The sequence below is a fragment of the Macrosteles quadrilineatus genome, unplaced genomic scaffold (assembly GCF_028750875.1).
Source record: "Macrosteles quadrilineatus isolate MER2022 unplaced genomic scaffold, UCM_ALF_1.0 Scaffold_2__2_contigs__length_208266976, whole genome shotgun sequence".
Taxonomy (NCBI): domain Eukaryota; kingdom Metazoa; phylum Arthropoda; class Insecta; order Hemiptera; family Cicadellidae; genus Macrosteles; species Macrosteles quadrilineatus.
In genome coordinates this window covers 112,401,367-112,416,052 of record NW_026542595.1, presented here as the reverse complement: position 1 = coordinate 112,416,052, position 14,686 = coordinate 112,401,367, and the positions used below count along the sequence as shown (strand labels likewise).

The window sequence follows — 14,686 nt, the reverse complement described above, 5'->3', positions numbered from 1 at the left end:
TGCCATTAATTGCATACCAGTGGCATACTTATCTAACTAAAAAAACTTGCTCGGTTTAAAGTCAAAAACCATCCACCAAATTTTACATTCAATAATTTATCGATACTGATATCGAATGAAAATTTCATCCGATATATAATAAATTCTCTGCGGAACAGTACCCTAAAATAAAACTATAGTACCAATAGTAAACATCACTAATTACTAATATGTATATACATAATAAATCAGGCAAAAAACTAGAAGATTTTCAGTGTTGGTATTGGAATTATTTACACATTTACAATGACAATTTGTGGCTTAAACGACCTCTACAGATATATAAATACTTTATACTTTTATTGAAATGGCGACCATACAAAGTAGGTATTTTTTTAAGCCAAGTATGAATGGAGATGAGTGTACGATGAGTGGCGCGATCTTGTAGTCTCGTTATTGGCTAAGTGACATAATCCTTAGACACAGCTGTTTATTAATAGCACATACAGCCAATGGCAACTAAGGGACCTACAGTTTATAGGGGAATGTGATCCACATTTTTTGCCCTGGTATTAACAAATTGGTCTAATTATCAGGATAGTACTGCGGATAGTCGTAGTACACACTATTGCGGACGTTAATCCACACCAGGGAGTATCGCATCCACAGTGCAGACCTATAAATATCCACAATTCATGACCACAACTTTGGGCCCAACCAAAGGCGTGCACGCACCGTGACGGTACCAAAATAAATGTAATGTGTTTTTTTACGTGTGTTCTGTGTTTTATGTTTTAAATTTATGACGAATCTGAGAATAGGATAAATTTGAGGATGTGGCAGTCGCCACGAAACATGTAGTTTGTCTACCAACACTAAACAGGATATTGTAAGGTAACAAAATAATTTAATTAATATGAACAATTAATTCTGAATGAACGATGAATGGTGAACAATTAATGGTGAATGGTGACCGATTAATGGTGAATGGTGACCGATAAACGGTGAGCGGTGAATGGTAAACAATTAATGGTGAACGGTGACCGATTAACGGTGAATAGTGACCGATAAACGGTGAACGGTGAACGATTAACGGTGAATGGTAAACAATGAATGGTGAATGGTGACCGATGAACGGTGAACGATTAACGGTGAATGGTAAACAATGAATGGTGAACGGTGACCGATTTACGGTGAATAGTGACCGATAAACGGTGAATGGTGAACGATTAACGGTGAATGGTAAAAAATGAGTGGTGAACGGTGACCGATTAACGGTGAATAGTGACCGATAAACGGTGTATGGTGAACGATTAACGGTGAATGGTGAACAATGAATGGTGAATGGTGACCGATTTACGTTGAACGGTGACCGATAAACGGTGAACGATTAACGGTGAATGGAAAACAATGAATGGTGAACGATTAACGGTGAATGGTAAACAATGAATGGTGACCGATTAACGGTGAATGGTTACCGATAAATGGTGAACGGTGAACGATTATCGGTGAATGGTAAACAATTATTGGTGAACGGTGTCCGATAAATGATGAGCAATGAACTGTGAATAGGGAACGATGATTGATTACCGGTGATCGGTGAAGGGCGAACGATTAACGGTGATTAGTGAACAAAGAACGGTGAATGGTGACTGATAAACGTTGAACGGTGAACGATTAACGGTGAATGGTGAACAATGAATGGTGAATGGTGAATGGTGATCGGTGAATGGTGAACGATGGACGGTGAACGATGAATGGTGAACGAAGGATGATGAACGATGAACGGTGAACGATGGATGGTGAACGATGAATGGTGAACGATGGATGGTGAACGATGAACGGTGAACGATGGATGGTGAACGATGAATGATGATCGTAAATGGTGATCGGTGAATGGTGATCGGTGAATGGTGAACGATGGACGGTGAACGATGAATGGTGAACGATGGACGGTGAACGATGAATGGTGAACGATGGACGGTGAACGATGAATGGTGAACAATGGACGGTGAACGATGAATGGTGAACGATGGACGGTGAACGATGAATGGTGAACGATGGACGGTGATCGGTGAATGGTGAACGATGGACGGTGAAAGATGAATGGTGAACGATGGACGGTGAACGATGAATGGTGAACGATGGACGGTGAACGATGAATGGTGAACGATGGATGGTGAACGATGAACGGTGAACGATGGATGGTGAACGATGAATGATGATCGTAAATGGTGATCGGTGAATGGTGATCGGTGAATGGTGAACGATGGACGGTGAACGATGAATGGTGAACGATGGACGGTGAACGATGAATGGTGAACGATGGATGGTGAACGATGAATGGTGAACGATGGATGGTGAACGATGAATGATGATCGTGAATGGTGATCGGTGAATGGTGAACGGTGAACTATGATCACCTTGTGCTACAAGCTTACCTGTTCTGTTTGTAATGGACCAGTAATGTTGATGTGATTAACCACAGAACTGAACAGTCATGCAACTCAGGAATTAGGCTGCTTGTACATTACACCACTTGACACTTGATAGCTGCTACTAATGCACTGGAATTGTACAACCCTCTCCAATACACATTCTACACCCTCTAATTGAATATCTCAAGTCTAACGGCCAATAGGTTCTCGCATATTGTTTAGTCAGTTTGTGCTGATGATTATGGCTAAATAAATATGCATGAAATATTATTATACATGTGATCTTTGAAATGCTGAATTTCTATCACAAATGCTAAATAGCTGCAGCAATTATAGCAAGCATTAGTAATCTTCAGTAAAGAAAACTTCAGTAAAGAGTATTATATTAAAACCATTTAAAATATTAGTGTTGGAGAAATTGTTAAGATTCAATTTTTTTTAATCTCAAAATCAAAATTAAGGGTCATTTTCCATTCCTCCATTATTACCACTTTGATAATATAATAGTTGGCCAGTAAAATAGCAAAATTTACTTCATTATTACCTATGGGTTGGTTAAAATAAATAACCAGTTGATTGGTAGTGTAGTTGCAAGGTAAATAATGTAAATAGTTGCTAAAACTCCAACTCGTTGTCACCAGGAATTACCCATTTATGGTTCTAGGGTTATGAATAAACCAATAAGTCAAGAAGACGTTTAATTCAGATGAATCAGAGGGAAATGAATGGGTACAAACTAGTCACCACCAGCCAGAGTCAGCCAGTGAGTGAAACCACTTAGTTATACTCCATGTTGGTTTTACGTTGAAGGCTGCATCACTGTTCCAAACATCTGGACAATTGACTTTTTGATGGTTGTATCGGAAAATGAAAACTGTGTCTTTGCGAGGTCGACGAAAATGATAACTAATGGATATTTTAAAACATGATCCTTTTGTGGTTTTGAAGACAAGTTCAAATTCTTCTTCATTCATTTTGTCTGACGTTTCCTGTAGGCGGTTGATGTACACCCCTTCAACTTTATCCAGACAAGAGTCTAGAATTAATTTTTCTAAGATTAAATTCTTATAAGTTATATATCCAATTGCAATGGAGGTAGGTTGTATCGATGCGTTTCTTCCCTTTTCTTTCTTGGTGTATTGTTGGCACTTGAGCTTGATGTTTGAGTCAGCGTTTAAAGTGATAATGGAAGGTTTATCGACAAAATCAGCATCTTTGATCAAATCCATGATTTCGAACTCTCCCCATGGTAACATTTCTTCTTCTACAAAACACACAGTAAGTTTATTGGAAAGATTAATTATTCTTGATCAACATTGTAGGAGTAATTTTAAATACACATTTTAATTAATAATTGTAAATAACATTTTTAAATTTTAAAGTTTTAAAATTTACTGAAAGTAGATCAAAATGCGTCTTAAACACTTTAAATATATATACACTTATACTATTTAATCACAGGAGGTATATACATACAAAAGATGCTAAGTAGTGTTCGATTTCGATTGGACACTATCATCATCATTAGACCCAATATGCGAACGACAAGAGTCTCGATATTGTCATTACTTATATCCCGTTGGCTACAGGAATTCCTGGACAAGACGATTCTATAAGTACAACTGAAGTCAATATTAACTTATTTTTAACTGACGTAGTTCTATTTTTCCTTGTAGATATACAATTCTTCCTAAGCATTCATCACATATATTTTTCTACAATTCTTAAAATACATTGTCCACTATTTTGTATCAAGTGTTGTGCGACATTTGATCTTTCAGGTTTGTCTTTTCTCCAACAACGTATTCTTTATACATATATTTACCGTCTCAATCAATAGTATAAGTGTAAATATATTTCAAAAGCTATTAGTCGTATTTTTATTTACTTTCATGAAAAACTAAATTAAATACAGTAATTATAAAGCACAAAATAACTCATTGATATTCCATCAACAGTTAAACTGTAGACAATATAAACATAGTTTAATAACAAGTATTTTAATTATATTTGTAAATACTTACTTTCATATTTAATATCAGCAGTCCCCTGAAAATTATCTATTTTAAATTATTTGTTAACAAATATGGGCATTTAAAACATGAAATAACACTAAAATTTTCTGAATAAAATTCTGAAATTTGAATAAAATATTTAAAAAATTAGAACTTAACATTTTGTTTTGTAGACAATTTTATAAATATTTTAGCATATTCATCGAATTATAGATGTAATTATACATATCTTTAGCAAATTTGAAGAAATAATTAACATTTTTATAATTATGTTATACCATTACCTATTTGGGGGTAAACAGAGATTTTATACGTATTTTCTATTAGTATCCAAAAAGACCTAAGATTGGTACAATACTATAAACTAATATATAAATTTTAAAAAATTTGAACGAATCGCGTTTTTTGGCCTCTGGGGACATAAAAATTAAAAAGTAAATCGGTCCCGGGCCTAGGTATTACCGTGCGACCTACGGAAATAGCTACTTCCCGAATAGAAGTTCACAAAAACACAAAATAATAGAATGCAATTACATACGTTACATTAAAATTACAATCTTCAAGTTTCAAAACTACTAACTATTTAATATAAATTAACAATGTTTTGGATCAATCTTCTTCAAATTAACCAACATATTCTTCAATTCCCACTCACAATAAATAACTAACTAATAACACTAACATCAGCTGTTATAAACTTTAGAAATATTGTTGTGCCACAATAGTCAATAGTGTTTTAAATATTTAAAAACTATATCTATACTATAAAAAGTTTAAATTATTAATTCAGCTCGTATACGTAGTAGTGCCAATAAGGATTTATTTTTTATTAAATAATATAGAAAACTTTCTTCAATTTACTTTTTAGTACATATTAATTAATTTACAAATGTGAAAAGTCTAAGTTACCTAAACGTGAAGTGTAATTTACTTTTAGTCCAACGCATGTTAAGCAGTTCGAGCTTATAAAAAAGCCATCAAACTAATACAAAACATACCTTCACATATAACGCATTGAAATTGTGTTTAACCTCTATGGTTATTGAATTAATATTTAACCATATGATTTTATTTACTTTTCTTTAATAATATTGTCTTGTATTAGTGTCTTCATTAAAACAGTTTAGTTTCTTTTGACCTTTTAATTTTTATTGAAATAAGAAATAGAACATGGCGCAGTCGAATGAAGAACCCGTATCCCTAAACATTAAGCCTCCTGAAGCCTTTTCCTTCAATCCTCACGACTGGAAGACATGGAAGACTCGTTTTGAGAGGTATTATTCCCTTAGTAATTTAGCTCTACATTCTGGAAAGCATCAGATTGACATGCTTATCTACTGTATGGGGGAAAAGGGAGAGGACATACTTAATTCATTCAGTTTAAATGACAATGACAAATCTAATTTCAAAGCTGTTATACAGAAGTTTGACGATCATTTCCTTCCTAAAAAGAACTTAATTTTTGAACGGGCTAGGTTTCTAAAACTTACACAAGGTTCCATGCCGATTGAGAACTTTATCACAGACCTTCACAATCATGCAAAAAACTGTGATTGGGGTCAAATTGAAGAGGAGATGATTCTGATGGTTTTGATTATTGGTATGCGGGACGAAACACTAAGTGATCGTCTTCAACTTGAACCCGAATTAAAACTAAACACAGCTATAAACACTATCCGTAGATCTGAAGAACTATCAAGACAGAAACAAACTCTTAACTTGACTGACATAGCATTAATAAATAAAAATACTCAACATTTAATTAAGACAAACATTATTCCCAATAAATCAAACAATGATCAAAATTTTAAGCGGATTAATGACAATAAAAGCCTGTCCCATGTCGAAAAGAGATGTTTTTGGTGTGGTTCGACAGTTTTACACAAAAGATTAAACTGTCCAGCTAAACAATACAAATGTGGGTTTTGTAAAAAAGTTGGTCATTTTCCAAATGTTTGCAAATCAAACAAAGTCAGTCAAATTGAATATGATGATACTGACCTTGAAACACCCATTGAAAATGTTTGCTCTCAGTACATAGACCCTCAAACATTCATTGGCATTGTAGGAAAAAACTTGCGTGATGATCCATGGTCTGTAGTGTTAAATATGAATGACAGTGATGATGTTCCTTTCAAAATTGATACAGGAGCAGACGTAACGATTTTGCCTTCCGACATTAAACTGAATAAGAAAATCAGGCTCACTCCCACATCCAAAACATTTAGTGGCGCAAATGGTCAAGCTCTGTCAATTTTAGGAACTGCTACTGTAAAATTATCACATAATCACAAAACATGTTATGAGACTATATATGTTTCTAAGGGCACTTCCCAGCCACTTCTAGGTAAACCTGCAATAACAAGTTTGCAGTTACTTGCTCGAATCAACGAAATACAGCCATCCAGTAATGACTGGTATGACAGACACCCCAAACTGTTTGAAGGCTTAGGTTCCATTGATGTCAAATACAAAGTAGAACTGAAAAATAACGCCAATCCATTTGCAATCAACACGCCTCGTCGGATTCCTCTTCCTCTTTGGGAATCTACTAAAGAAGAGCTTGAAAGAATGGTGTCAATGGGGGTGATCGCTGAGGTACACCATGCCACAGACTGGTGCTCTCCAATGGTTGTTGTGCCAAAGAAGGACTCTAACAAAGTTCGCATTTGTGTAGATCTTACTAAATTAAACAGATGCGTCAAACGAAGATACTATCCTATTCAACCCATCGACATAACACTTGCCCAAATCTCAGAAGCAAAATGCTATTCTAAATTGGATGCTAATAACGGATTCTGGCAGATCACATTGGACGAAGAATCCCAAGATTTGACAACGTTCCTGACACCGTTTGGACGTTTTAAATTTCTGAAACTACCCTTTGGAATAACATCTGCACCAGAAGTGTTCCAAGAATGCGTGAATCGAACCCTTAAAGGTCAAATGAATGCACTTGCGCATATGGACGACATAATTGTTTGGGGGAAAACTCAACAAGAACATGACTATTTCTTAGAAGAAGTACTTACCAAACTTGAAGGTGCTGGCTTCACCCTAAACAAAGACAAATGCTTGTTCTCTCAAACCTCGCTAACCTACTTAGGTCACCATTTATCTGAATCAGGAATCAAAGTCGATGAGACCAAAGTCGAAGCTATACGAAAAATGGCTCCTCCAACAGATATTTTAGGAGTTCAAAGGTTACTTGGTATGGTGAACTTCATTGGCAAATACATACCTAACAAAAGCCGGTTACTAAAACCCATTACCGACCTACTAAGTAGAAAAAACGAATGGTGTTGGGGTTGTGAACAACAAAAAGCATTCGATGAATTGAAAGAATTATTGGCTTCTCCACCTCAACTTGCATTCTATGATAAAAATAAACCGACCATGATTTCTGCTGACTCTTCTACACAAGGCCTGGGTGGAGTACTTTTACAACAACAATCAGATGGGAATTGGAAGCCTATTTCTTATATTTCACGCACTCTGAGCGAAACCGAACGAAACTACTCTAACATTGAACGAGAAGCTCTATCATTAACATGGAGCTGTGACAAGTTTAAAGACTACATTGTGGGCAAGCACATCACGCTAGAAACAGATCACAAACCTTTGGTAAGTATTTTGACTATTAAAGAGATCAATGATATGACTCCCCGTCTTCAAAGACTAAGACTTCGTCTGATGAGATATTCCTACAATGTGACATACACTCCTGGCAAACATTTAGCCACTGCTGATTGTCTCTCAAGAAGTCCTGTAGCAGCTAATGAGAGTTATGATTTAGATGAGGAAGTTGAACTGGCCATCCACACAGTAACAAGAAACATTGCCTATGTAACTGACATGGTTCTTGATAGAATTGCATCGGCACAGCGGGCTAGCTCAGAACTCAGGGTAATTAAATCTTACTGCTCAACTGAATGGCCTGATAAAACTAAGATTCCCAATAATCTTAAGCCATACTTCACAGTTCGGGATGAAATCTCTTTTTGTGACGGACTATTGCTTAGAGGAGAACGTCTCATAATCCCGACAACTCTTAGACAAGAAATGTTGACAAGAATACATACAGGCCATCTAGGCATAACGAAATGTCGACTTAGAGCCAACAATAGTATGTGGTGGCCAGGAATGTCACTTGACATTGAGAAATTTGTTAATGATTGTCCCAAATGTACTGAACATAGAACACAACATCATGAACCCCTTTTGCCCAGTGAGCTTCCATCTCGTCCTTGGGAAAAGGCAGCGATTGATCTCTTTAAACTTGAAGGAACATGGTTCGTAGTAATCACTGACTGTTTTTCACGTTATTTTGAAATAGCTACATTAAAGAACCTGTCAACTGCTGAAATAATCGAAAAATGCAAATCTGTATTCTGCCGTCACGGTATACCAATTGAGCTACGATCTGATTGTGGTACACAGTTTGCTACCAGATACACTGGTCTTGAAAACTCTGAATTCAAAAAGTTTGCTCAAAGCTATAACTTTAAACTTGTGACGAGCAGTCCAAGCTACCACCAAAGTAACGGTGCAGCTGAAGCTGCAGTCAAAATAGCGAAGAGTGTACTAAAGAAAAACAAAGACGACCCATATTTAGCCCTCCTAACCTACCGCAATACACCTCTATCCACAAGTGGATACAGTCCTGCTCAGCTAATATACAACAGATCACTGCGAGATAACCTGCCTGTTTTACCTAAAAAACTTGAAATCAAACCCGATCTCTCTCAACTAAAGGAAAAAGAAGATACTTACAAAGCATCTTACAAGAGAAACTACGATAGGCGCTACGCTACAAAAGAACTTCCATCGCTGCCTGTAGGTAAAAAAGTATGGATCCAAGACCTAAAAAGAGAGGGTATTATTATCAGCTTAGGACAAGAGCCAAGGTCATACTGGGTTAAGACAGGAAACACTACGTTGAGAAGGAATCGACACCACCTTTTGCCTTACAAAGGTAATACAACCAAACCGAACAATCCTATTCCTTTATCCATCAAAGATACAACGTCAGATCCTCTGCCATTTACTACTGTTACTCAAAACAACTCTTCCCTATCAAATACTGCTGAAAGAACAACTACTACACCATCTAGAATAACTCAAGATAAAAGTAAACCTTTTTCACGATCAACTACTCCCAATCAAGAAGCTGCAATAAAACAATCATCAAGAGGCAGAATTATAAGACCTACGAAACGTTTTCCTGACTAAACTCTGAAAAGAAACTCAAAGGGAAAGATGTTTAACCTCTATGGTTATTGAATTAATATTTAACCATATGATTTTATTTACTTTTCTTTAATAATATTGTCTTGTATTAGTGTCTTCATTAAAACAGTTTAGTTTCTTTTGACCTTTTAATTTTTATTGAAATAAGAAATAGAACAAATTGTCCTACTGTATACATGAAAATATATCAATAACATTATTTTCATAACTAAATTACTCAAATAAATCTAAAGCAGAGCCTGAGTTGATAGAGCAACGGTTATAGAATCTTTTTTATTTCCATAATCAATGTATTATTTTTTTTTTTAATAATCTATGACAAAGCTTTTAATAAATAAACCTACCACATAGTTGTGTAAAATATACATGTAATTTTTTTTATCAGCTTTCTGGAATTATGACTATATTATTGTATAATTAGCTTGTCAAGTAATCCAAATTTTATAGTAATTATACCATAACATTATAGTCATTTATAGTAATCCAGGGACCAACAACATAGAAATGTCAACGCAAAGACAAACATTGTGATTTTTCTAATGTTTCCATGGAGATCAATTAATATTTGATTTTGGAAACCTCGCCTCAAAAATTTGGACATCAAAGGGGCGTAGAACTACGGGATGTGATTAGGCCTATGACATTCCTAGATATGTGGACCATCTTTCTGCTTCATTTTATATAGCTGTATCGGTTTAGTATTTTAGTCGTGACAGTTGCCAAGACAGATAGACACCATCTCAATTTTATAATAGTATAGATAGATAAATATGACGTATAATTTACTTACAATCACAGTTTTCTCTTTGCAATCCATCAGTTGTGGATCCCCTCTCCGTAATTTGGTGTAGTACTGAAATGTGATAAGCTTGTAGAGTCTGGTGAGACAACGATGTTCTTCCCCAACCAACGGGTACATTATGGTGTATTCTAACTGCTCATATCCGTTTTCTTCCCTAACCCTTACCAGCTGTCCAAATATATTTATGCGATCCTTGAATTTGTCGCAATCATCTTTGCTCTCAATCTTCAATCTATCTATCAAGTATCCTTCTGGTGCGTATACAAACACCGTAGCTTTGTTGTCATCTTTTACGCATTTAAAAAACAAATTATTGTTTCTGAATGACATTTGTCTACGCATTAAATCATCGTTCATATTATCCTCTGGTTTCATCGTAAAGGGTTGCAACAAACCATAAAATTCGATATTTGGTCGCGAAAATAAACGAACTGTAACAAAAATATTTGGCTTTATTAAAAACAGTTACTGAAAGCATTATTAATAAATAAATAAAAACTCCTTTATTTATCAAGCGTTTCTCAGTACAACTACTGCTTCCCAGAACAAATTTCGTCAATAACAATGTATTAAACTAACAAAAAAATAAATAGACTAATAACAAAACAGAAAAATACAATATAAATAACAATAATTAACCATGAGTGTACAATTCTTTGATTTTATTTTCTAAATGATGACAAAGAGTATTTTTTAGGCCAGAGGAGAGGTCGTTTTACAGCTTTGGGCCGAAATACGAGAAGCTTCTCCTTCCAAACTCAAGCCTCACTCTTGGAAAGTGAAGCTGGAGACCTCCATGGCAGGTACTGCGCTGAGAGACCTCCTCCCGGAAAGAGAGCCTCTCAAAAAGGTATTGTGGTTCCTGTACAAGAGCCGTGTGCAGCATACAGCAAGTCATAATCCTGCAAACAGTGTCTACTGTTGTCATCCCCGCTACAGATCTGAAGGGAGAGATATGTCCAAATCTTTCTGAGGCAAAATATGAAGCGAATAGCTGAATTTTGCAGTTTCTGCATTCGGTTCATGTCTTCTCCAGAGATGCTGTTTCCATAAGCAGGGAGACAATATGTTAACACCGACAGGACTAGTGACTGCATGATACGCAGCTTCGCAGATTCTGGCAGCAGACTTCTGAACCTGTACAGCCCTCTCAGTCATGAAGGGGGATTATTTAACTGTGCTAGCTCTCATATTGTTAAGGCAACCCAGAGAACCTGGTTTACCTAGTTAAATAGATTTGGTCGTGTACGATTTTTACTTTTTTTAGCTAAATAGATTGTCAATTTTGTCGATGTGTTCGGAAAACTTGAAATTACTGTCAATGAACAGTCCTTTAAATGTCTTCTAGATCTAGAAAACTAAACAATACTGACGTCATTGGCAGGTCAATTTAAAGTATTAGCTGCATCGGACGATTTCTGCCATATCAAAAGTTTAAAATTTTCTGAGAAGTTCTGAGAAGTTGCTCCAAACTTACACACACGCACGCACACATTATACATACTACGGGTTGTAACCTAAGTTTTTAAAATAATCATGTAATAAAAGAATATTGGTTAATAACTATTGGGTTTACCGTGGCCTTTGACTACTTCCTTTTCAAAAATCTTTCCAAAAGCCAAGCTCTGAAGAATCTGCAACAATACATGCTTATTTATCAAACATTCAAGTTGTGTGAATCCTGAGCAGCTGTGTAAGTGAATAATGTTAACATATGATAAACAATTTGACCACAAACATAGTAAGTTCTGACGTAATGTGAAAGGAACATATGATCGAAGAAAAAGACATTGCTAAACGGTGTTACAGTGCTAATCATTTTTACGGTGTTACTAATTACATTTTACTTTATATTTTTATTTCATTTCGTAATAAAAAGAAAACGGTGCAGGGTCAGCGTACGTCTTTGTTTTCTGCTTTACTTATAATAAATCCCAGTTCCTTAGTGGTCTCAAACATCAGTCTTTGGCTACGTGGCTGGTGACGTGGCTAGCGACCATGTCAGTCACTGGCTACGTGGCTGATGCCGTGGCTAGCGTCCGTGTCAGTCACTGGCTACGTGGCTGGTGACGTGGCTAGCGTCCGTGTCAGTCACTGGCTACGTGGCTGGTGACGTGGCTAGCGTCCGTGTCAGTCACTGGCTACGTGGCTAGCGACCGTGTCAGTCACTGGCTACGTGGCTGTTGACGTGGCTAGTGAGCGTGTCAGTCACTGGCTACGTGGCTGGTGACGTGGCTAGCGACCGTGTCAGTCACTGGCTACGTGGCTGGTGACGTGGCTAGCGACCGTGTCAGTCACTGGCTACGTGGCTGTTGACGTGGCTAGTGAGCGTGTCAGTCACTGGCTACGTGGCTGTTGACGTGGCTAGCGACCGTGTCAGACACTGGCTACGTGGCTGGTGACGTTGCTAGCGACCATGCCAGTAACTGGCTACGTGGCTGGTAACTTGGCTATCGACCGTGTCAGTCACTGGCTACGTGGCTGGTGACGTGGCTAACTTCCGTGTCAGTCACTGGCTACGTGGCTGGTGACGTTGCTAGCGACCGTGTCAGTCACTGGCTACGTGGCTAGTGACGTGGCTAGCGACCGTGTCATTCACTGGCTACGTGGCTGGTGACGTTGCTTACGACCGTGTCAGTCACTGGATACGTGGCTGGTGATGTTGCTAACGACCGTGTCAGTCACTGGCTACGTGGCTGGTGACGTTGCTAGCGACCATGTCAGTCACTGGCTACGTGGCTGTTGGCGTGGCCAGCGACCATGTCAGTCACTGGCTACGTGGCTGGTGACGTTGCTAGCGACGATGTCAGTCACTGGCTACGTGGCTGTTGGCGTGGCCAGCGACCATGTTAGTCACTGGCTACGTGGCTGGTGACGTGGCTAGTGAGCGTGTCAGTCACTGGCTACGTGGCTGTTGACGTGGCTAGCGACCGTGTCAGTCACTGGCTACGTGGCTGGTGACGTGGCTAGCGACCGTGTCAGTCACTGGCTACGTGGCTGGTGACGTGGCTAGCGACCGTGTCAGTCACTGGCTACGTGGCTGTTGACGTGGCTAGTGAGCGTGTCAGTCACTGGCTACGTGGCTGGTGACGTGGCTAGCGACCGTGTCAGTCACTGGCTACGTGGCTGGTGACGTTGCTAGCGACCATGCCAGTAACTGGCTACGTGGCTGGTGACTTGGCTAGCGACCGTGTCAGTCACTGGCTACGTGGCTGGTGACGTGGCTAACGACCGTGTCAGTCACTGGCTACGTGGCTGGTGACGTTGCTAGCGACCGTGTCAGTCACTGGCTACGTGGCTAGTGACGTGGCTAGCGACCGTGTCATTTACTGGCTACGTGGCTGGTGACGTTGCTAACGACCGTGTCAGTCACTGGCTACGTGGCTGGTGACGTTGCTAACGTCCGTGTCAGTCACTGGCTACGTGGCTGGTGACGTTGCTAACGACCGTGTCAGTCACTGGCTACGTGGCTGGTGACGTTGCTAGCGACCATGTCAGTCACTGGCTATGTGGCTGGTGACGTGGCTAGTGAGCGTGTCAGTCACTGGCTACGTGGCTGGTGACGTGGCTAGTGACCGTGTCAGTCACTGGCTACGTGGCTGGTGACGTGGCTAGCGGAGTGTATTTAACTCATGTGGATTTTAATCAGATCTACTTAAGTTCTAGTAATAAGAACAGATTGCAAACACATACTTGTTGTAAAACATAAATAAATAATAAGTAATAAGACCTAATTGGTTTATTGTATTAAAAAAAATTAAAAACCCGTTTTCTAACGTGAATATTTTTTTAAGAGTCAATAATTAATTTTGATCTAAGAATGTGGTTTTACGCAAGATTATAAAACTAATTTTTGACACGGTTTTAAATTAACTAGAAATGTTGAATATCGCTGCATAATTTAGATCTTTACTCATAAGTAGTTATGTAAAGGTCTGTTCGAGCGCAGGGTGAGGGTGATATCCCCCCAGAGCGGGTTCATTTTTTGGACTCGAATAACCTTCTAGAGCTGGTTTATTCCTTGGACTTGAATAGCCCCCCAGAGCGGGTTCAGTCTTTGGACTTGAATAACCTTCTAGAGCTTGTTCATTCCTTGGACTTGAATAGCCCCCCAGAGCGGGTTCAGTCTTTGGACTTGAATGTCTGGACTAAGACTCGAGACACCCTCAGAAATTCAGAGAGCAGTCTTCTGCAGTTCTTTT

At 38.3% G+C, this 14,686-nt stretch overlaps 1 protein-coding gene across 1 annotated transcript in view; it reads right to left on the bottom strand.

Annotated features, from left to right (window-relative positions):
• Nucleotides 1–3,157: 3,157 nt before the first annotated feature.
• Nucleotides 3,158–14,686, bottom strand: part of LOC128984782 (uncharacterized) — a 12,263-nt gene continuing 734 nt past the window's right edge. Inside the window, exons 2-5 of the mRNA XM_054404150.1 lie at nucleotides 12,061–12,118; nucleotides 10,473–10,915; nucleotides 4,442–4,466; nucleotides 3,158–3,681 (exon numbers count right to left, since the gene is read on the bottom strand). Of these exons, the coding sequence (XP_054260125.1) occupies nucleotides 3,158–3,681; nucleotides 4,442–4,466; nucleotides 10,473–10,859 (936 nt within the window). The 5' untranslated portion in view covers nucleotides 10,860–10,915; nucleotides 12,061–12,118. The remainder of the gene's footprint in view (nucleotides 3,682–4,441; nucleotides 4,467–10,472; nucleotides 10,916–12,060; nucleotides 12,119–14,686) is intronic.